Source organism: Pan paniscus, chromosome 6, assembly GCF_029289425.2.
Source record: "Pan paniscus chromosome 6, NHGRI_mPanPan1-v2.0_pri, whole genome shotgun sequence".
NCBI classification, from domain to species: Eukaryota; Metazoa; Chordata; class Mammalia; order Primates; family Hominidae; genus Pan; species Pan paniscus.
This window is the reverse complement of record NC_073255.2, coordinates 141,957,597-141,978,449: the sequence shown is the minus strand read 5'-3', so window position 1 is coordinate 141,978,449 and position 20,853 is coordinate 141,957,597. Positions and strand designations below refer to the sequence as shown.

The 20,853-nt window shown below is 41.3% G+C and overlaps 2 protein-coding genes across 14 annotated transcripts in view; one reads left to right on the top strand and one right to left on the bottom strand.

Annotated features, from left to right (window-relative positions):
• The window catches only part of SRPK2 (SRSF protein kinase 2), a 286,551-nt gene extending 270,986 nt beyond the window's left edge, over nt 1–15,565 (top strand). For 4 of the 9 annotated variants that reach the window (XM_055114797.1, XM_034964709.2, XM_034964715.2 and 1 more), the window contains 4 exons: nt 4,896–4,965; nt 5,618–5,710; nt 6,084–6,176; nt 13,917–15,565. In XM_055114797.1, coding sequence (XP_054970772.1) covers nt 4,896–4,965; nt 5,618–5,710; nt 6,084–6,176; nt 13,917–14,101 — 441 coding nt within the window. In that variant the 3' untranslated portion in view covers nt 14,102–15,565. The remainder of the gene's footprint in view (nt 1–4,895; nt 4,966–5,617; nt 5,711–6,083; nt 6,177–13,916) is intronic. The other 5 variants (XM_055114799.1, XM_034964712.2, XM_034964710.2 and 2 more) reach the window with 2 other exon arrangements.
• Nucleotides 15,566–17,840: 2,275 nt separating this feature from the next.
• The window catches only part of KMT2E (lysine methyltransferase 2E (inactive)), a 100,119-nt gene continuing 97,106 nt past the window's right edge, over nt 17,841–20,853 (bottom strand). For all 5 annotated transcript variants that reach the window (XM_055114796.2, XM_003811182.6, XM_008963542.5 and 2 more), the window contains one exon: nt 17,841–20,098. In XM_055114796.2, the coding sequence (XP_054970771.1) occupies nt 18,590–20,098 (1,509 nt within the window). In that variant the 3' untranslated portion in view covers nt 17,841–18,589. The remainder of the gene's footprint in view (nt 20,099–20,853) is intronic.

Genomic DNA, 20,853 nt, shown 5'->3' with positions numbered 1-20,853 from the left:
TGGCCCATTCAGCAGCTTTTTCTCAGTGGTATTTACTTAGGCGTTCTGTGTTGGGAAAGGTGGGTTGCTTGCTGTTGGGTTTCATGCTTTTCCTATTCCATACTGCTTTTTATCCATATTCTTCCAATATTTAAAAGAAAAGATTGTGTGCAAGGCTTAGCATTTTTCTTCTCACTGAAAAAAGGAATGCAGAATAAATATATTAATTTTCTGTTATTCAGAGGTTAATTTAACAGTTCTCTTGAATTTACTGTGTTTTACCTCCTCTAATGCTCAAGTAAAAGCATTGTTGAGCAGATAGTGCCAGCTGATAGGAGAAAAAGAGGGTGCTTTCTGTCTTTCAACTTTGACTCAGCATGATCTGAGTCAACACATGGCCAGATAGGTCCTGAAACACCAGGCCTTTCTATTCCCTCGTTGCTCTTAAGGATAATACCAGATAATAACATTTAAATTATTAAAGGTATTAAAGTTCTTCCATATCAAAAACCAAGTCCCTGCCTTAGCTAGGTATAGAAAAGAACGGTTAAAAGAACCGGTGGCCAATGATGGTCACTTTGAATTTAGAGAGTGCTGTGTGGAGAGGCATTTGACCCTCTCTGTGTGACCCCAGCAGGCAGACTGAGACGTGGGAGTTAGTGTAACGGGAGCTGCGGAGACACTGAGTGGGAGTCGGGGAGCAGGGGCCATTTCAGGATGTGGGGAGGTTAGGCCACAATGGCCACTAGCAGCAGGGCTGCCCTGAATTAGGCGCTAAGTACTCTTTGAACTCTGAAATGCTGTGCTTCTAATTTGGGGTATTAAGTTTGGTGATATAACCAGAAAAATAGGACGCAGTCACGGATGTAGTGGGATAATGGAGCTTTCAGCACAATTTTATACCAGGTTATCTGACCTGCCTTCCATTAGATGAACGTTTGTCCCTCCATACAATTTCCCTGTCCTGCTTACTTCTTGAAATGCTATTGCTGTGAACAGTGGCATAAATATCAATAACAGATTCCCAAGGAAAAGCCTTTCTGTCTTCTCACCTGCCCCCTTCCCAAGAATTAAGCATAAGCTCCCTCAGTGCTGTCAGGACGGCTTATGAGGTTTGCTTTTTCAGTTGGTTGTCATAAGGGAGTTTTTTTTTTTTTTTTGGAAAGGGGCAGGCCCTCATTCACTGCTTGCCCCACCCCACAAAAGTCATGGCTTTAGAGGTTTCTTTTGTTCCTCCTAGAGAACCTAGGAGCAATGAGGCAGTGTTTCTTACCTCATCGTTCTGTTGTAGTGTAAAAATAGGACATTTAATATATTAAATTTGACCTCATAATACCAAGCTGTCATAAGGCCACAGATGGTTCTTGGTGGTAAAGCCTATAGTCTTTGAGGGTTTTGTTTGTTTGTTTGTTTGGAGACAAGGTCTTGCTCTGTTCCCCAAGCTGAAGTGCAGTGGCAGGACTATGGTTCACTGCAGACTCCACTTCCCAAGCTCAAGTGATCCTCCCACCTCAGCCTCTGGTGTAGCTGGGACTACAGGCACATGCCACCACGCCTGGCTAATTTTTGTATTTTTTGTAGAGATGGAGTTTGTCATGTTGTCTAGGCTGGTCTTGATCTCCTGAGCTCAAGTGATCCACCCACCCTGGTCTCCCATAGTGCTGGGATTACAGGGATGTGACACTGTGCCCGGCTGTCTTTGAGTTTTATAAATAGCATCAAATCTCACAGACACTCTGTTGGGAATGAGAGCTGATGGGTGGTAGCCATTGGCTATTGTCAGCGAGGACAGCTTTAGGCTCTGCAGCTGGAGAAGTACAACAGAATGAGGGACCACAGCAAGGGTATGTTGGGTTTGGATCTGTTTTACTTTTCTTGAGTTTTACCTTTTTTTGAGCTTTACACCTTCCAGTGTAAGTACATATAATCTGAAACTTCTTTGTGGCTGAAGCATTGTTTTCTCTGCATTTATGTATTAGAGTCTCTGATAGGACTTTTTATGAACTCCATGGTGAGTCCTGGTCAGTGCCATAGAAACAAGAAAAGCCATTCCAACAAACTTCACCAGACTTCTTTGGCACTGGTCACATTACAGAACAAATAGGTGATCTTATTTGTTCAGAATCGGGATACTTCAGCATAGGAGAATGTTTTAGGAGAGAGGTAGTTGGTCTCCCAAGAATCTGGAAACAAGTAGGTCCAGGGAAAAGCCTTTTGAGGGGATTGAACCAAGTAGAGAAGAATCCGGAGTTCCCAGGTATTAAAAATAATAATAAAGATTATACTTAGGCCCAGCGAGGTGATGCACACCTGTAATCCCAGCACTTTGGGAGGCCAAGGCAGGCAGATCACTTGACACCAGGAGTTTGAGACCAGCCTGGCCAACATGGCAAAACCCCATCTCTACTGAAAATACAAAAATTAGCTGGGCGTGGTGGCACGTGCCTATAGTCCTAGCTACTCAGGTGGCTGAGGCAGGAGAATCGCTTGAACCCAGGAGGCAGAGGTTGTAGTGAGCCAAAATTGTGCCGCTGCACTCAGCCTGGGCAATAGAAGGTTATACTGGGAGTAACTGAGTTGAAGGCAGAGTTTTTTCATTGTAATGTGCATTTGCCCTGTTGTACATGTTGTATTGTTAAGAGAATCTTGCCATTCTCCAAATAATCAAAAATGGGTAGCATTACAGCCTTCATCTTCCTTGTTCCTTTAAAAAAAAAGAAAATTATTTGGCCGGGCTTGGTGGCTCACGCCTGTAATCCCAGCACTTTGGGAGGCCAAGGCAGGCGGATCACGAGGTCAGGCTAACATGGTGAAATCCCGTCTCTACTAAAAATACAAAAAATTAGCCGGGTGTGGTGGCGGGCGCGTGTAGTCCCAGCTACTCAGGAGGCTGAGGCAAGGAGAATGGTGTGAGCTTGCAGTGAGCTGAGATTGATTGTGCCACTGCACTCCAGCCTGGGCGACAGAGCGAGACTCCGTCTCAAAAAGAAATTATTTCATTGATTGGCTTCTATACATGTTTTCTTGGGAATATGTGGGTGCTAATCAAAATGATCATTTTTTTTAAAGAATACATACCTGACATATTTTGGCAGTAAGAAATATGTACAAAGCTGGGTGCAGTGTAGTGCGCCTGTAGTCCCAGCTTCTCTGGAGGCTGAGAGAGGATCACTGGAGCCCAAGAGGTTGAGTCCAGCCTGGACAACATAGCGAGGTCCCATCTCTAAAAAATATGAAAGAAAAAGAAATATATGCAACCAGATTGAAGTCGTTTTGAAAATTAATTAAAAGAGTTAGTTAGCATAGGGCTCAAGGCAGGGGTTGAAAAGCAGCTTGGAACTTGATCCAGGCTTTTCAAGTCCTCGTTGTCCCATTAGAGTTTTCAGATTTTTCTCTTAGCTTGTAAGATACTGAATTGATTGTTTCCCAGGCTAGAAGGACTCTCCTGGCCATTGAGTGTGTAATCTAGTTGTTCCACTTGGATTTGGGGCCAGTTATGAGGTTTTCCTGCCCTCATCTGGGATTGGCCCAACTGTCTTTTTTGTTTATTGGGTGGAAAGGAGAGGCCCTACATGAGGGCTTTCCTGGGTTTTCTGCTGGTGCCTTCGTGCATCCACAGTGCTGGGACCACCAGCTCACCATGCTGAGATGTGACATGTCCGTGTCCTGCTCAGACCTATGCCAGGTTCAGGGCAGCGATCCTGAGTTCATAAATTAATGCTTATTGCTCAGGCAGCTGGAAGCCATCTTGTCACCATCCTTCCTTCCTTCAACTGATTCACAGGCAGTCTTTTTTTTAAAAAAAGGTGAAAAGATGTGGTCCTGGGCTGACTGTACCCACTCTTGGTTTGTTAAAGACAGTGCTAGGAGAGGTGGCCCCTCACCCAGGCAGGTGAGCCTTCCCTTAAAGGTGCCTTTCCAGCACTGTGTGGTCATTGAAAGAAAAAGAAGGTAGGTTGATGCAGTGAAGTTTCCCCAGTATTGGCTCCTTGGGGCGGGAATGGGGAGGGCAGTCACAGATCCACAGGCATCAGTGATTGGGCCTCTGAGCACCTTTTGGGACAGCAAGATCCGTTCAGAATAGAAGCAGCTATGAGAAAAACCAGAAATGGGATTTAGCTTATTTCTTTTTTCTCTTTTAAAACATTCTCTTTGATCAGCAGAGCAGTAGCAGTTGCCATTTTTGTATATTGTTACTAGCTTAAACTCATGTTTTTGAGGATTTTTTTGTGAGCAAGGGAAATGGGAACAAATGGCCTTCCCTACATGCTGGCATGCTGAGGGACAGCCAGTGGCCACCTGGGAAGCCAGTGCTCCGTGACATCCACAAAAGGGTCTGCAAGACCATCTGCTTCCTCTGGCCCTGGGAACAAAGAGGGTCTTTTTTGTTTCCAGGTTTTCCTTTGGTTGAATCAGAAATGAATGAAATGATGATGAAAATGGTTGATGAGATACTGAAAATAGTCCTTGGTTACTAAAACATGAAGGTCTTTGCCTAAAGGACGCAGCAGTGTCTGCTATACAGAGGCCAAGGCTATTATAGTGGTTGAGGCAGGTGCTGGAGTCAGACGGGCCTTGTTGAGTCCTGGGTTGAACTCTCGTTCTACCATTTATAGAGTGCATACCGCGCTCTGGCCAGGCCTGCACGCAGGTGCGGCTGACTCACTGACGTTTTGGTTTTGCTGCCTGCAAAATGAAGAGAATACATAGCTCTTATATCTTTCCTTAGAAATGTAAAAATACTTCTGAAACTTCTTTGAATGTGGAAGAAAAAAAATTAGTATTGAGCACTTTCAGGAGGCTATTTTGTTTGATTCAGATCTTCATAAAGTGGCGGTCTCTTCTATAAGGAGAAAAAGCTGTTGACTTGGGGGCCAGTCTCTGAAGTGCTTAGCATGTCGTCTGTTGTATCCTAGGCATTTGAGCTGGCAACGGGAGATTATTTGTTTGAACCACATTCTGGGGAAGACTATTCCAGAGACGAAGGTGAGTATTGGTGCCTGCTGAATACCTCGGTCTAGGTCTTCTGCCAGCCCTGAACTTCTGTAGAGTACTGTATTTTTGTACTGAAATAGAGCCATGTTTTTGGTTTTCAGACACCAAATTCAGATGCTTTTCCTTTGAGTTTGACGCCCCCTCAGTCTCAGTGAATGGGCAGAGCCTGCCTAGCACAGGCAGCACTCCAGCGAGCCCTCAGGGGCCCTACACCAGCGGCTCTTCCTGGCCTTGCACAGGGCAGGAACCCAGCTGGCTGAGAGAAGACAGATGATACAGACCTGAAGCCTCTATGTGGTCCTTTCGACCATTGATGTGCTGCCCATTTCTCTGTCCTGTTTGGGAGCTGAGTTGAAAACCCAGGAATTCTGGCTTGAATTCCATCTGTAAACCTGACCATCTCCATGCTTATTTGCTTGCGATGCTGGGGTGGCCTGGGGTGAGCTGGCCTCAGTCACTGTTACTGCTCCAGGTGGTGCCTGAGGCCTGCCATTCCCACAAGCCTCTGCATGGATGTGCTGCAGACACTGTTGATTTGAATCTATTTCTGATTTTTTACTAATTTCAATTTTTCCCTCTTCTTTTATCCCATCCTTCCCTTTGCCCCTCCCATTCCCATATCCTTTTTTTCTCTCCTCCATAGACCACATAGCCCACATCATAGAGCTGCTAGGCAGTATTCCAAGGCACTTTGCTCTATCTGGAAAATATTCTCGGGAATTCTTCAATCGCAGAGGTAGTACCTCTTCTTTTTGAAAAGCGCCACGATGCAGACAGAAACTGAAGAGCAGCTGCTGATTTTAGGATTAATGGTGACAAAGGCATTTCTCCTAAATTCGAAACGCAACCCAGCAGAATTCCTATGCTGATAGAAAAATTGTCAGGGAAGACCACATTTAGCCCTGTGCTGCGGTCACCCTGTTCACCAGCCCCTCTCCTGTGCCCTCCAGCTCTGGATCCTGAATCCAGCAACGCGAGGAAGGCCTGTACTTTTGGTCATTCAAGTTGCGCTCTGTTTCTGTCTGCGCGGGCGGTGGTAGTGTCTGCATGCAGTGTACTGATTAAACTGTCGTGTGTTTCTGTTTTGCTGGCAATGTTTCCCAATGCAGATCACATAGCATTGATCATTGAACTGCTGGGGAAAGTCCCTCGAAAATACGCTATGTTGGGGAAATACTCCAAGGAGTTTTTCACCAGAAAAGGTAACGGTATTTATGCAACACTAATTTTCAGCATAGTCTTCTCCCAAAAGGAGAAATTGTACATTCGTGATTGGGCAGTGGAGAAAGATCTGGAGTTTCACAACTGGGGAATTCTTCCGAAGAAAGCTCTCAAGAAATAAACCTGACCCATCTGATACCTGGAGTAAGAATTCTGTAAGAGAACAGCCTTCCTAACAGCATTCTTTCCTCCTCTGCTTCTCTCTTTTACTCCAAGTTACCAATCTGTATATTATTTATAAAAAGGAGTTTAGGTGATTGTTAAAAGCCAGCTAGACTTATCTTTCCATTTCATGGACTCTCTGTAGTAGAACAGAGGTGGCCTAGAGACTGGACTTAGGGAACGTCCAGGGACATTGCTTTTGGTCTGCCTGGGTTATTTCTGTAGTGGGTGTAGGCCTGTGAAATGCTGCGTACCTCACATTCTTAAAAATGACATCCTACATTCCCATTGTGTTATGTCACACTGTATTAAGGTGATTATTTTCATGTTGTAGTTCTTACTGATCTTCCAACTGTTTATTTGCCCAGTATAGTCCCCAGTTAGTAATTTATAAAAACACCCAAGAGCCCTAGGAGTATTTTTAAAAGAACTCCTCCTAAGTGCTATATTCTTTTTTTTTTTTTTTTTGAGATGGAGTCTTGCTCTGTTGCCCAGGCTGGAGTGGAGTGGCGCAATCTTAGCTCACTGCAACCTGTGCCTCCCAGGTTCAAGCAATTCTCCTGCCGCAGCTTCCCATGTAGCTGGGATTACAGGCACACCACCATGCCCAGCTAATTTTTGTATTTTTAGTAGAGACAGGGTTTCACCGTGTTGGCCAGGCTGGTCTCAAACTCCTGACCTCAAGTGATCCACCCGCCTTAGCCTTCCAAAGTGCTGGGATTACAGGCATGAGCCACTGCGCCCAGCCTGCTGTACTTTTTTGTGATCAGTGTAGTTGGTCCTTCATATTTTTCAGGTTAGATTTTTTTTTGGATGTGACAGCCCTTAATAAAGAACTTTTAAAGTTGATGTGAGTAGGACATGGACTTTTAGAAATTTCTGAAAGTCCCAGATGCTCTGTCTACCTTACTTAGCTAAATTTGGAGAACCATATTGATTTTTTTTTTTTTTTTTTTTTTTTTTAAGATGGAGTTTTGCTCTTGTTGTCCAGGCTGGAGTGCAGTGGTGCAATCTTGGCTCACTGCAACTTCCGCCTCGAGGTTTCAAGTGATTCTCCTGCCTCAACTTCACAAGTAGCCGGGATTACAGGCACCTGCCACCACGCCTGGCTAATTTTTGTATTTTTAGTAGAGAGAGGTTTTCACCATGTTGGCCAGGCTGGTCTCGAACTCCTGACCTAAGGTGATCCACCCACCTCGGCCTCCCAATTGCTGGGATTACAGGTGTGAGCCACTGCGCCTGGCTGTGCATTTATTTGTCTTTGTTAATCGTCCGTCTGTTGAGGGGATCGAGGACTCCATACTGTGCACAGCGGGAAGGAAGGAAAGAGGGACAGAAAGAGAGGCCTTGAATGATCAAGTGAAGTCACTGAGTTGTTGGAAGGCAGGGCCTGTCAGCGGCCTGCAGGCGTGGAGCTGGTGCAGGCATCTGCTCTTGGGCTGTCACTCCTGTGATGGTTCCTTTCAGTGAGAGCGGCCTGCGTGTGGCCATAAATGGCTGGAAGGCAGCTTCCACGTGGGCCTGTCAGCAACCTTGCTCCCTGAGACAGCTTGTGGATGTGTATCTCCAGGTTACTGCCATCATCACCACGTATACTTAGGACTTACGTGATCGAGTTCTTTTTGAGCAGCTTATTTGAAGGTAAGCTGCAGAGTTAAAATGCATTTGGCATCCTTCTTAATGAGAGACCAAAAATATTTTCACTTGGTGTTACTGTGGTACCTCGAGTTCTTTTTTCCTTTTTTTGGATATGAGAGACCGTTTGTGACTAGGTGAGAAATCCCCTGAAATGACTGGGAATTGGGACTTCAGTTCTTTCCTGATTATTATTTCTAATGGCAGTAGAGATCAGAAGGGATTTAGGGTTTTTACAGAAGTCACAGGATAACATTATGAGGAATGAGGGCCGGTCATGGAAATAGATTTCACCGTGTCTCTTAGGATGAGGGGAATGGCTTGCTGCGTGAAACATGTTCCCATAAGTAATATAGGGGAAATTCCATAATTTCCATAATTTTGGAAATAATGGAATCTTAAAAGTATCCATTTAAATTTTTTTCCTAAAATAGCTAAAATACTTTGTGCTAGAACTGATAACAAAATTTAAAACAGCTGTTGATATGCCGTATCACTTTTGAAAGCAGTTACTGATGGAGAGTGCCTTCCCAGGAGGTTTTCCCGCTCTTTCTCCTCTGGGTCAGAGGCAGATTTTCATCCTTGCCACGCAGCCAGAGAAGAGTGGGGTCTGTGTGTTAAGGTTGAACATCAAATGCAGCTCATTTGTCTCCTCTCCTTGCGTATAATTTAAGAAGTCATGATCATTACTAGTTTGAATCATTCCTTGGCCAGAAAGTTAAAAATTGAGCTGTATTTTTGGTCAGGGAATGTAATTACAGCTCTCACCCTCTTAAGGTTAATTTGCTGGACATGAGCCACCAAAAAGCATTAAGAAACTAGTGTGTTGATAGGTGGTCCAATAGAAATCAGCACGTCCATGAATTTTTTCCCTGTCCTGTCTTCAAGAAGTGGGTGGTCCCCAGAAGCTTTCCAGCCCTCAGATCATGGTAGGAAAAACAGTGCAGCCAGGAGCAGACCTCACTGGGCTGGTCACCAGGAATTTTTCTGACCATTCAGCAGGCATATTTTAGTAAAAATTGCTGCGTGGATAATGGGATTATCAAATGAGACAGTTTACTTAAAAAAAAAAAACTTGTCTCTAGATGAGAGCATCGAGTGTGTTGGGATAAAAGAGAGTGATTGTGTGCATGTGTGCGCGCACGTGTGTGTATGTGTGTGTGTCAGACTACAGACCTTAAATACAATTGAAAATTTCAAAAGCAAGAAGCTTCCGTGCAGCAGCATAAAATCCACGTTTCCCCGAGTCAGGAACAACATCAAGAGAAATGTGAGAACCGAGGGCTAAAACCCAGGAGCTGAGTTTTAAAAAGAGATACTGTATTCTGTATTTTTAATATTTAGTGTCTGAGCTGAACTTGTCACAGTGTTTTAAAATTATCTCCTGAATACCTAAAAAGCAACAGATTCTTTTGATGCTGTAAAGAGCAAAGAAAGCTCTTTCGTGGGCATTTGACAACTACACAGGCTGGGCGTTGTCACTGCCACTCCTCTTGTTTATCCCTCCATCAGATGATGGGCGTTTGGTTTTCCCCCACTTTTTGGCTATTATGAATGATGCCACTATGATCATTAATGTACAAGTTTGTGTGGGCAGATGTTTCCGTTTCTCTTGAATACACATGTGAAAGTTTAAGTATAAATTTTTAAATTTTGATGAAGTCCAATTTATATACATTTTATAATTTGTGCTTTTGATGTCACATCTAATAAATCATTGCCTACTTCAAGGTCATGAAGATTTACTTTTCTAGGAATTGTTTAGTTTTAGCTCTGAGGCATATGACCTATTTTGAGTTGATTTTTGTATGGGATGTGAGGTAGGGTTTATACACATTTTAAACTCCAATATTTACCTACATTTGGTTGTCTACTTGTGTAAGAATTCATTCAGATCTCTTCATTGTCTCTTGCTTTGTATTGGTATTTCTTGGTAGGTTTACTTTCTACGTGTACACAATTGATGCTCATCAGTTTTATATCATGGTTCACTTTGTAACTACCAGTGTTCATGTAAATATAGTCCAGGATTTGCCTTTAGAGTCCTCCCACATGTAGTGTGGAACCTCATGGGCTTCTTTATTTAATTCTGGAATATGACAATTTCATGGATAAAATAATGTATTTTCCTTCACAAACCACTTTAAGATTCAAGAGAAGTATAATAGAACTTCCCTGTTTCCTTAGAAGGACTCTGCAAGTCCAGGACTGGCCAGTACAGTTGCTGTCACAAAGCCTTTACTCTGCAGGAGGAACCCTTCCTCAGAGCCTGCTTCCTGTTGGTTTTCCTTGGCTCTTTCAAGCTGTTTCTCAGAGCAAATTCAGAAGCCTAAGGGGCTCTTGGGGACCACACAATTGGCTGCCAGGCTCATGTTTGTCTGTGTGTGTGTGAGTTGATACTGAGATTGACAGCTGATAGTCACAGGAAGGGTGAAGTGTGATATTCCACATTCTTTAAGGAGGACAGGCTAGAAATGGAGCTTTAAGAAACTAAAATTGTCACAGTTGTCTAGTTATTTGCAAAACTTGTTTCAGTGAAACACATCTTCATGTATTTTCCTCTCTTTTTTTTTTTTTTTTTACATCTTCATATATTTTCTTTTTTCCTTTTTTTGAGACAGAGTCTCACTCTGTTGCCTAGGCTGGAGTGTAGTGATGCTATCTCGGCTCATTGCAACCTCTGCCTCCTGGGTTCAAATGATTCTTGTGCCTCAGCCTCCCGAGTAGCTGGGATTACAGGTGTGCACCACCATGCCTGGCCAATTTTGTATTTATTAGAGATCGGGTTTCACCATGTTGGCCAGGTTGGTCTCGAACTCCTGACCTCAGGTGATCTTCCTGCCTTGGCCTCCCAGAGTGCTGGAATTACAGTCATGAGCCACCGCGCCCGGCCGATGACATTTCTTTAACTTGTTAGGGTGCTACTTTTATAGTAAGAGCAAATGGTGAAAATGTGTTTTTAAAATATGCTTTCCCCTCTTATTCTTAATTATCATTCTAAGTGATGGAGGTGGCTACATTTCTTGGGCATCATCTGCAGGGCTGGAGCTGGCTCATGGACTCGAGACCCTCACTCATTCAGTGAGCCCACTCTTGTGTCTCCTAGCAATAGATACAGAGTTGGGGGCTTCGGCTTTGTGTTTAAGTAACCTTATCAACTATTTTCAGGGCAGGGTTACTTCTTATGCTGAGCTTAAGGGTTTGCACACATAATCATTATAGCATCTGGATGAGTTGATTTTCCTTTGCATTATAAACTTTTTCCACAAAAAAAGTCCACACATTTTTTTTTTTTTAGAGGCGGTTCAGTGTTTTGTTATATTGCAGTGCTGCTCTGTGCTCAGGACCATAGGTGTTTAGGACTCTCCTGCATATACTGTTGTTTATAGACTGCTTCTTTGCACAGTCTTTACCTTGTTAAAAGTAGTTAGATATTTTACTGCTCCTTGTGAATATTTTTACCAGTTTATAGTATGCCTAGTTATGGATGAATAGTTTCTCATGGCCTTTCACTATTATATTGTTTTGCTCACTGTTACTATGCAGCTGTTAAGCATTTATAGTGGTAAAACTTCTCTTTTCATGGAAGATTGTACTTAAAAGATGTCTTGTTGATGGATCTTAGTTTAACACCTGGCGCCTCAGAAATAGGTTCCTTTACTATTCTCAGCACACAGTGCTTCTCTGTAGTTACCTTTATTTGCAAACCTGGAGAGTATTTTTTCTGAGATAGAATAGATTAATGTCATAAAAGTTCGCTCCCCTTCCCAGAGAACTTGGTTTAGTCACGTGTGAGCTTTCTTAGTTTGCTTTAACTGTTGCTGTGGTGAGATCAACAGTCTAAATCAATATAGTCATATTACAGAAAATGTGGAAATTGAAATAACCTACTAACAAAAGCTGATGTTTTGATTCAGTTGATTTCCATCTTAATGAGCATTTTAATAATCTTGTGATTATCTGTAGGACATAGTTTGACTGTTCTTTTACTGCCTAATGTTGTACCATGATCTTCTCCCATGTTGTTAAGTAATATTAAATACTATTAAGTGAATCTACCTTGGTTTTCTTTTAACCACCATTTTACTATTACTGGCTCTTCGTAATTTTGCGAGTACATATAATTTTGTGCCAGCATATATTAGGCATGAATTTGGGGTGGTGCAACCAGGGTTTATCTCCTTGGGCTGGATTCCTAGAGCCGGAATTTCAGGCTTAGAGGGATAAACCTGCAGTCTCTGTTCAGACTTTGTTTTTATGGAGACTGTGTTTCCTTCAACAGGAGACCCTTTCCCGCCTCTAATATTACAGGTTCATTTCTTCATCAACACAGACCTGATGTCTAGTCTGGATGCGATGCTTTACTCTAGCTCCAGTCCTCATATTGGAAACAGAAGCTTATTTTACATCTCAGCCCCTTTAGCAAGCAGCCCTCTTAAAAGATTCTTTATACGGAACCCTGTGCACAGCATGATTGCAACTTTGTAGACATACTAGTGTGTAAGAACACTCTTCACAATAGACACAAAAGAGCAGTTGCGGGTAGGATTGTAGGCTACTTCCCCTTTTGTTCTTATACTTTTCTGTAATGCTCTTTCCTTTTCATTGTGTTTTTAAACGGGAGGGCTTTTCCAAATTGACTTGAATAAATGGGTGAAACAGAACAAGCCTCCTGAGAGCACCTTTGTGAGCAGAGCACTGATTATCTATTGGTGCATCTCATGAAAAAAATTTACCTTGTTTAAATTAAAACAGTTGAAAGGGGAGAGAAGTCAGTCCTTGCATGAAGTGTGCCCTGCAGGTGCTTGAATGCCTCTCTCTCCCCACCGAGACCTGGCTGCTCTGAGGTGTGGGCACAGGGGGGTGTTTCCTCTGCAGAAGCTGCTCAGGATGCACTGAGGGGCACCTAAGGAGGTCTATGGGCAGGGGTGGGATGTCCTATGAAAACTTCAAACAGGCAGAGAAAACGAGTAATTCACAGTGAAATTATCTGGAGCTTTTGACAGTTTATTGCCTTTTTGAAAAGGTTATGGGGAGACAGGGTTTCGCTTGCTCTGTCCCAGGATGGAGTGCAGTGGCATGACGTTGACTCACTGCAGCCTTGACCTCCTGGACTCAAGCAATGCTCCTGCCTCAGCCTCCTGAGTAGCTGGGATGTACCACCGTGCCCAGCTACTTTTTTTCTTTTTAAGTAGAGACAGGGTCTGGTCTATGTTACCCAGGCTGGTCTGAAACTCATGGGCTCAAGGGATCCTCCTGCCTCAGCCTCCCAAACGGCTAGGATTGCAGGTGTGAGCCACTGCCCTCAGCCCTTTTTTGCAGTTTTGACTTAAAAATAACCTTTTTTTTCTCTTATGAAATGACCATTACAGCTCGTAGGCCATTTACTAGCTTGTTAGTCATTCTGTTATGTCAACCAAAGCTGCCTGTAACCCACACTTTTCATACTGCAGCTAGCACAGTTTGTGAAGTATAACTTCAAGGTTTACAAATTAATGTCCTAGGATCTTAGATCTTACAACAAATGCGTAGACATGAATGGTGTTTGATTTGGGTTGGCCTCAAGTTTGCAAATTTTACGAAAGATCCCAGGTTGAAATGAGAGTGGCTTGCTTCAACCTTTGGAAAAGAAAACACTCTGGGCAAACTGAGCCCACTCCACTTACTTAAGGAAACTTAGAACTAATGTGAATGAACTATTAATTAACCTCTATTTAGATCCACCAGGCTTACTTGAAATATGCCTTGGTCATATGTACATGTAATGATTATTGCTTAGTGGGGAAAAGCTGGTGTTCTTTGTTGTTGCTGTACAAGTGTTGAGCAGGTGGTTGTCCGCTTCATTGAAAAGAACCTGACTGGACCAACAATGGGGAATGCAGATTTGGAGCTTTCTTGACATTGGCCTGTTTTTTCCCCTGTAGGAGAACTGCGACACATCACCAAGCTGAAGCCCTGGAGCCTCTTTGATGTACTTGTGGAAAAGTATGGCTGGCCCCATGAAGATGCTGCACAGTTTACAGATTTCCTGATCCCGATGTTAGAAATGGTTCCAGAAAAACGAGCCTCAGCTGGCGAATGCCTTCGGCATCCTTGGTTGAATTCTTAGCAAATTCTACCAATATTGCATTCTGAGCTAGCAAATGTTCCCAGTACATTGGACCTAAACGGTGACTCTCATTCTTTAACAGGATTACAAGTGAGCTGGCTTCATCCTCAGACCTTTATTTTGCTTTGAGGTACTGTTGTTTGACATTTTGCTTTTTGTGCACTGTGATCCTGGGGAAGGGTAGTCTTTTGTCTTCAGCTAAGTAGTTTACTGACCATTTTCTTCTGGAAACAATAACATGTCTCTAAGCATTGTTTCTTGTGTTGTGTGACATTCAAATGTCATTTTTTTGAATGAAAAATACTTTCCCCTTTGTGTTTTGGCAGGTTTTGTAACTATTTATGAAGAAATATTTTAGCTGAGTACTATATAATTTACAATCTTAAGAAATTATCAAGTTGGAACCAAGAAATAGCAAGGAAATGTACAATTTTATCTTCTGGCAAAGGGACATCATTCCTGTATTATAGTGTATGTAAATGCACCCTGTAAATGTTACTTTCCATTAAATATGGGAGGGGGACTCAAATTTCAGAAAAGCTACCAAGTCTTGAGTGCTTTGTAGCCTATGTTGCATGTAGCGGACTTTAACTGCTCCAAGGAGTTGTGCAAACTTTTCATTCCATAACAGTCTTTTCACATTGGATTTTAAACAAAGTGGCTCTGGGTTATAAGATGTCATTCTCTATATGGCACTTTAAAGGAAGAAAAGATATGCTTCTCATTCTAAAATATGCATTATAATTTAGCATTCCCATTTGTGATTTTGCATATTTTTAAAAGTACTTTTAAAGAAGAGCAATTTCCCTTTAAAAATGTGATGGCTCAGTACCATGTCATGTTGCCTCCTCTGGGCGCTGTAAGTTAAGCTCTACATAGATTAAATTGGAGAAACGTGTTAATTGTGTGGAATGAAAAAATACATATATTTTTGGAAAAGCATGATCATGCTTGTCTAGAACACAAGGTATGGTATATACAATTTGCAGTGCAGTGGGCAGAATACTTCTCACAGCTCAAAGATAACAGTGATCACATTCATTCCATAGGTAGCTTTACGTGTGGCTACAACAAATTTTACTAGCTTTTTCATTGTCTTTCCATGAAACGAAGTTGAGAAAATGGTTTTCCCTTTGCAGGTTGCACACAGTTTTGTTTATGCATTTCCTTAAAATTAATTGTAGACTCCAGGATACAAACCATAGTAGGCAATACAATTTTAGAATGTAATATATAGAGGTATATTTAGCCTCTTTTAGAAGTCAGTGGATTGAATGTCTTTTTATTTTAAATTTTACATTCATTAAGGTGCCTCGTTTTTGACTTTGTCCATTAACATTTATCCATATGCCTTTGCAATAACTAGATTGTGAAAAGCTAACAAGTGTTGTAACAATAATCCATTGTTTGAGGTGCTTGCAGTTGTCTTAAAAATTAAAGTGTTTTGGTTTTTTTTTTTCCAGACATTGCCTTGGTCATTGCCCTATAAATGATAGAATCAATGAACATTTGCTATCAGAGTAGTGTCACTAAAACTAAATACCAGCATTCCTGTTGCAGCAGATGTAGTTGTAGAACATGCATTGAGGCGTATTATAAGGAAATCATTTATTGTTTTTTAAGGGCAGAAGGGATTTAGGAGAAAAGCTACAGTATAGATTGATTCTCTAGAATATCAATGATCCCTTTTCATCCATGGTTCATCAAAAACATACTAACTGCATTTGTTTGATCATTGCAAATTTAAAACAAAACAGCATTTGCTGTTAGGAAACAAGACACATAATCCTCTTAGGAATTACCATTATATCACATTACCACTGTGAGGTAGAATGGATCATTCATTAATTTCTTTATGAAATTTGCATGCTAAGTTTTTCTAATGAGGCTGTAGGTTTCCATGTAAAGTCTGTGATAGATAGTGGCTGTAGACTGGTGATACTATCCGTGATTTCTATAAGAAACATCCTTACAAGAACCATAGGGCATAATTTATATCTTCCCTAAGTGTAAAAGGATTTTTATCAGGGTGATAGTATACTTGAATGAAATTTGTCTAATGCAGTTTTTGCTTATGTTGGAAAATAAACTAGATTATGAATTTTTACAGGTGTGTCCCTTATGATAAAACAGCCTAACTAGTTTATAATACAGAAACAGTTGTTCTAGAAGGAATATACATTTGTATTAGGCATAATATGGCTTTATCAGATTCTTGGCGGCTTGTTGATAAAGAATGCACAAAAACTAAATGAGAACCACTGGTTATGCTAAACATTATAACTAGCTCTCTGACTTCAATTGAATGTCCTATCTTTTCCTTTCTGTAGTCCATGTGAAATCTTCATGGAAAATGACAAGCAGTGGATCACATATGTGTTTATAGCAGATACAGGAGCTGGCTATCTAGAAGTTGGCAGACAGAACTGCCCAAAGGCAGAAAAAGGTGGATATAAGATCTTCAGAGTCATAAACTTCTTAGGTGAAAACCGATTTACTAACTTGCTTCTTCTCATACCTGGACCATACATAACTAGTTACCAGGATAAAGTAAGGAAACTTTCCATTGGAGTAGAGAACTTCTTCAGTTTCTATCCGTAGTTCAGGTTATTTCCTAAATTCTCCTTTTTTCTCCCCCTTTTAAATAACTTGAATGAAATTTTGGTAGAAGACTGTATTTTAGAGTATATACTTCATCAAGGAATCAAAATGTATAAGATTCTGCAGTTCACACAAAAGCTTCTGTATGCATATTTCTGTAGTAGGCACATTTCAAGCCAGTGAAGAATTTAAAATGCTTAGAAGGACAAACCTTTTAAGAAGAATATTTTTATTTCACATGCTAGTTACCTTTATTCTGTTTGAAACTATCAGGATAGATGATGTAAAACCATTTCTTCTCAGACAAATGTTTCTTTACTAAATACCATAAATAGAATTTTGTTGGACAAATTGAGGATGGCAAACTTGGCCTATATGTTCTTCTAAAATTTGAAGCTGTGATTAGGATTGAGCCCTAAGTGAGCTGCGTTAATGTACCATCATTAGCTAATTTTCAAAAGGAAATAAATAGAAGTTCAAAGTGTAAAAACATGACTGAATGAGGTCACGCAGTCATTTTAGTGTTTACTTTCTCTAATGCACAGAATTTGTATCCTGTGCCAAATTATGTCAGGTAATTGGATGATGAAAAATATGTTGATTGATTGATAAACAGTATCATTATTATTGGATGTACTTACTGAATCCTCAGAGGTAGAAGACAAAGGCTGGGAAATTTTTGATTTTTTGAAGATTAATAATAACTAGCATTTTATATTTTAGCAATAAAAACGTTCACTTAGGCCGTTTTCATTTCACTGAGAGATCTAGGAATAATGCCTTTTTTCTTTAGTTTTTACACCCAAGACAAATTTTCCTGTTTTGGGCAAACTACCCATATTTTCAAACAGTTGTTGTACCTTGTATTCAAGAACTACTGTAATGCATTAGTGGTCTGGCTTCATTTTGTATGATGCCAGATCCTTAATTTACCCAGCACAATCATTTCAGTAGTTTCCTGTGGCTCCTGCAAAAATGCAAACAGAAACCACCACAGGAACAGCCCCTTGCTGCCTCCTGTTGCTGAGGTAGTAGTCGCTAAAGAAAATTGAAGGCTCCTTACAATCTATATTTGAAAACTAGAACTTCTGTAGAAACACACAGATCCCGATCTTAGAAGTTGTACAGGACAGTTTGGTAAAACTGACATAATTGTGATTTATTAACATGAATTAAAATGCCCAACCAGTGCTTCAGTGTGACAGTATATTTAAAATAAAAAAGAAATTAAAGGTCATATACTGTACTACTTTCACAAAGATCACACAGTTTTGCAAAAGACTGGTCATATGTACAATGCTATATATCAAATGAGAAAAGCTGTAAGCAATTATATACGCAAAAGAAATGCAGTATTTACAGTTTGTCAGGAGACATCAGAAATCATCTATACATTAAATTACATTTTGCTTGCAAATAACTGGTAAAACAAAATGAGCCATGTCCACACCAAAATATAAAAATCTGTATTGCATTTTTATACCTAAGATGCATTCACAGAACTGCTGCTGACAGGAAAGAAAAAAAAAATCCTCATAGTGCCATTACTTAGCTGAGTACTTAATGTGTATGTATAAAATAATAGAACATTCACTAAATGAATTTAACTAAAAAAAATAAGATCATACAGCATCAAATCAGCATCAGATCTGCCAGAAAAAAACAGCTGGAATGTTCACTTACAAAATAAAGATACCTAATACTGGCTTAACAGCACATTTTTTAAAGGAATTTTAAAAAGCAAAAATGAGAAAAATACAACGAAAGAGCACTGGTGTTTTTTATACAAAGGTTCATGTACAAGCTTTAAAAAGTACCTTAACAGGTACATATGAAATATACAGTTTATCTTACAGAACATTTAAAAAAATGTTTTTGGAGTCCATTTTAATGCCACCCTGACCCATGGTAATTGTTTTGAAATGTTGGTGGCACCTGTGCTCTGTGAATTGGAATCTGTCCAGGCACTGGAGATGCCTGCTGAGGTCCTTGAACCCCATGTGGCAGGGCCACAGAGCCAGGATGAGGACAGAACCCTGAAGCAGTAGGTGTTGGAATACTGTTTGGTCCTTGGGGCTGGAGATGAGGACCTGTGACAGGTAATGGACAATGTGGCCCTGTTCCAGAAGGCTGGTGCTGGGGTCCCGGTCCCAAAGTGGTATGATGTGTAGCTTGTGAGGGATACGGTGGTACAGTTGGATGAGCACTCGAAGGAAAAAGTGGAGGTCCTTGATGAGGTGGGTGGTGTAAGGCTTGAGCTGATGTGGTATGATGCCCAGAAGCCAAAACACTGGAAGGTGGCGGCGGAGGGGGTGGTGGGGGTGCTGAATTTACAACATGCTGGTGTTGTGCTTGTAGACCTTGGAGTCCTGTGGATGGATGGGGTGGTGGATGGTGATGAGGGGCAGGACCAGGAGGGGGTGGGGGTGGGGGTAAGTGGTGTCCAGCAGTTTGAGAATGAATATGCGACCCAGGGGTGACCGCATGAACAGGCCCTACTACATGTGCTACAGAGTGTTGCTGATGGGAATTCGGCTGTTGTACAAGGTGCGGTCCTGGAGCAGGTGGTGGTGGAGGAGGAGGGGGGATTACGGCAGCAGCAGTTTGATGGTGAATGGTAGGGTTCTGAGAGGGCAAAAAATGCCCTGGAGTCACGTGGTGTCCTGGAACCGTTTGCTGGCTTGTGGTGCCAGGAAGTGCTTGATTTGGTCCTGATGTAAACACAGTTTGTTGAGAAAGACTACCTTTGAGCTGATTATAATTCTGAAAGTTTGCAGAGGGCTGCTGGTTTTGATAGTAAGACGAAGAAGGAGGTGGAGGAGGTGGAGGGGGTGGTGCCGTGCTGTTCAGACTCTGTTGGTTAAACTGACTGTATGTTGCTGAAGATTGTCCTGAGGGTGTCTGTGTAAATAATGTTCCGGAAGTTGCCTGCTGAGTATTGGCTTGAAGGTTCTGTGCTGCTGGATAAAAGTTTCTTTGAGGCTCTCGCTGAGGTGTTCCAACTTGAGGTGACTGTGAATGATGAGGCCTGTAGGGAGATCCTAACTGCTGTGAAGGAGGCTTTGGTGAAAGATAACCATGCTGTACAGGTGTGTGAGGTGTGGATGACTTTGGAGGATTTTCTAGGTGAGGTGATGGAGGACAGTGCAACTTTGTTGGCGCAGAAGGCAGCTTTTGTGAAAGTTGCTCAGATGAATTACGAACGTGTGTCTGAGGAGGATGATTCTTTGAAAGTGCTTGGTTGTTATTTGATAGCTGTTTTTGTTGGAGCTCTGTTTTTAGGTGAACACCATTTTCAGCTTCGGATGCACTAACTGTGGAGTCCCATTGGGGATCTGGTTTTGTGAATATTTTCCCGTGTGCTTGAGCAGGAATTACAGATCCAGGTGAACCAGGCTATGAAGAGAAAACAAATTATATACATTCAAGGAACATTTTGTGTACCTTGAGGTTTATTCTTGTTGGTATTTAATACTACCTAAATATTAATTTTAATGGGGGGCAGGAAATAACATCCTGGATACGTCAATTATGGAGGCTTGGGATGTTAAAAGGCCAATATTTTTCAGTTGTTCCAAAAAGTTCTAAGCGTGAGCTTAAAGTGAATTCTCTGGGTTAATTTTTATTGAAGACAAGTTGAGGAAATAATTTTCTTTAACTTTACTCTGCCTTTTTACCCCTAAGCAATGAAATCTGTTTTTGAGCCTCACTCTGAAGAACTCCAATAGCAAGTTTCAATTTTATAATTGAAATTTCTATACCCAACCTAAGGATAAATTGATTTGGGTAAATGAACTTGCTCCCTCAAACCATTTTGATTTTTAATACCTTTTCATTTTCCTTGTACACTGTTCAGATATAAATAAACCAAGTATAAGACTTTAAATGTCAATCATCAAAAAAAGATAAATCTCACATTCCTTGTCTTTAGTTTCCAATGATTTACATGCCATCCTAGATTATTACATCTTCATGAACCAGGATGAAGATGTCATTCCTTTTAAATGATAAAATGACCTTTTGTTTTTAGATAATTGGACGGTTAAGAATTTCATGACAAGGCTATGAATTTCCTAGACACCACTAGAATAGAGGTGGAACATTTGAAGAAAATGTAAGCTGTTGAAGTGTGCTTAGAAAACTTGAATGTT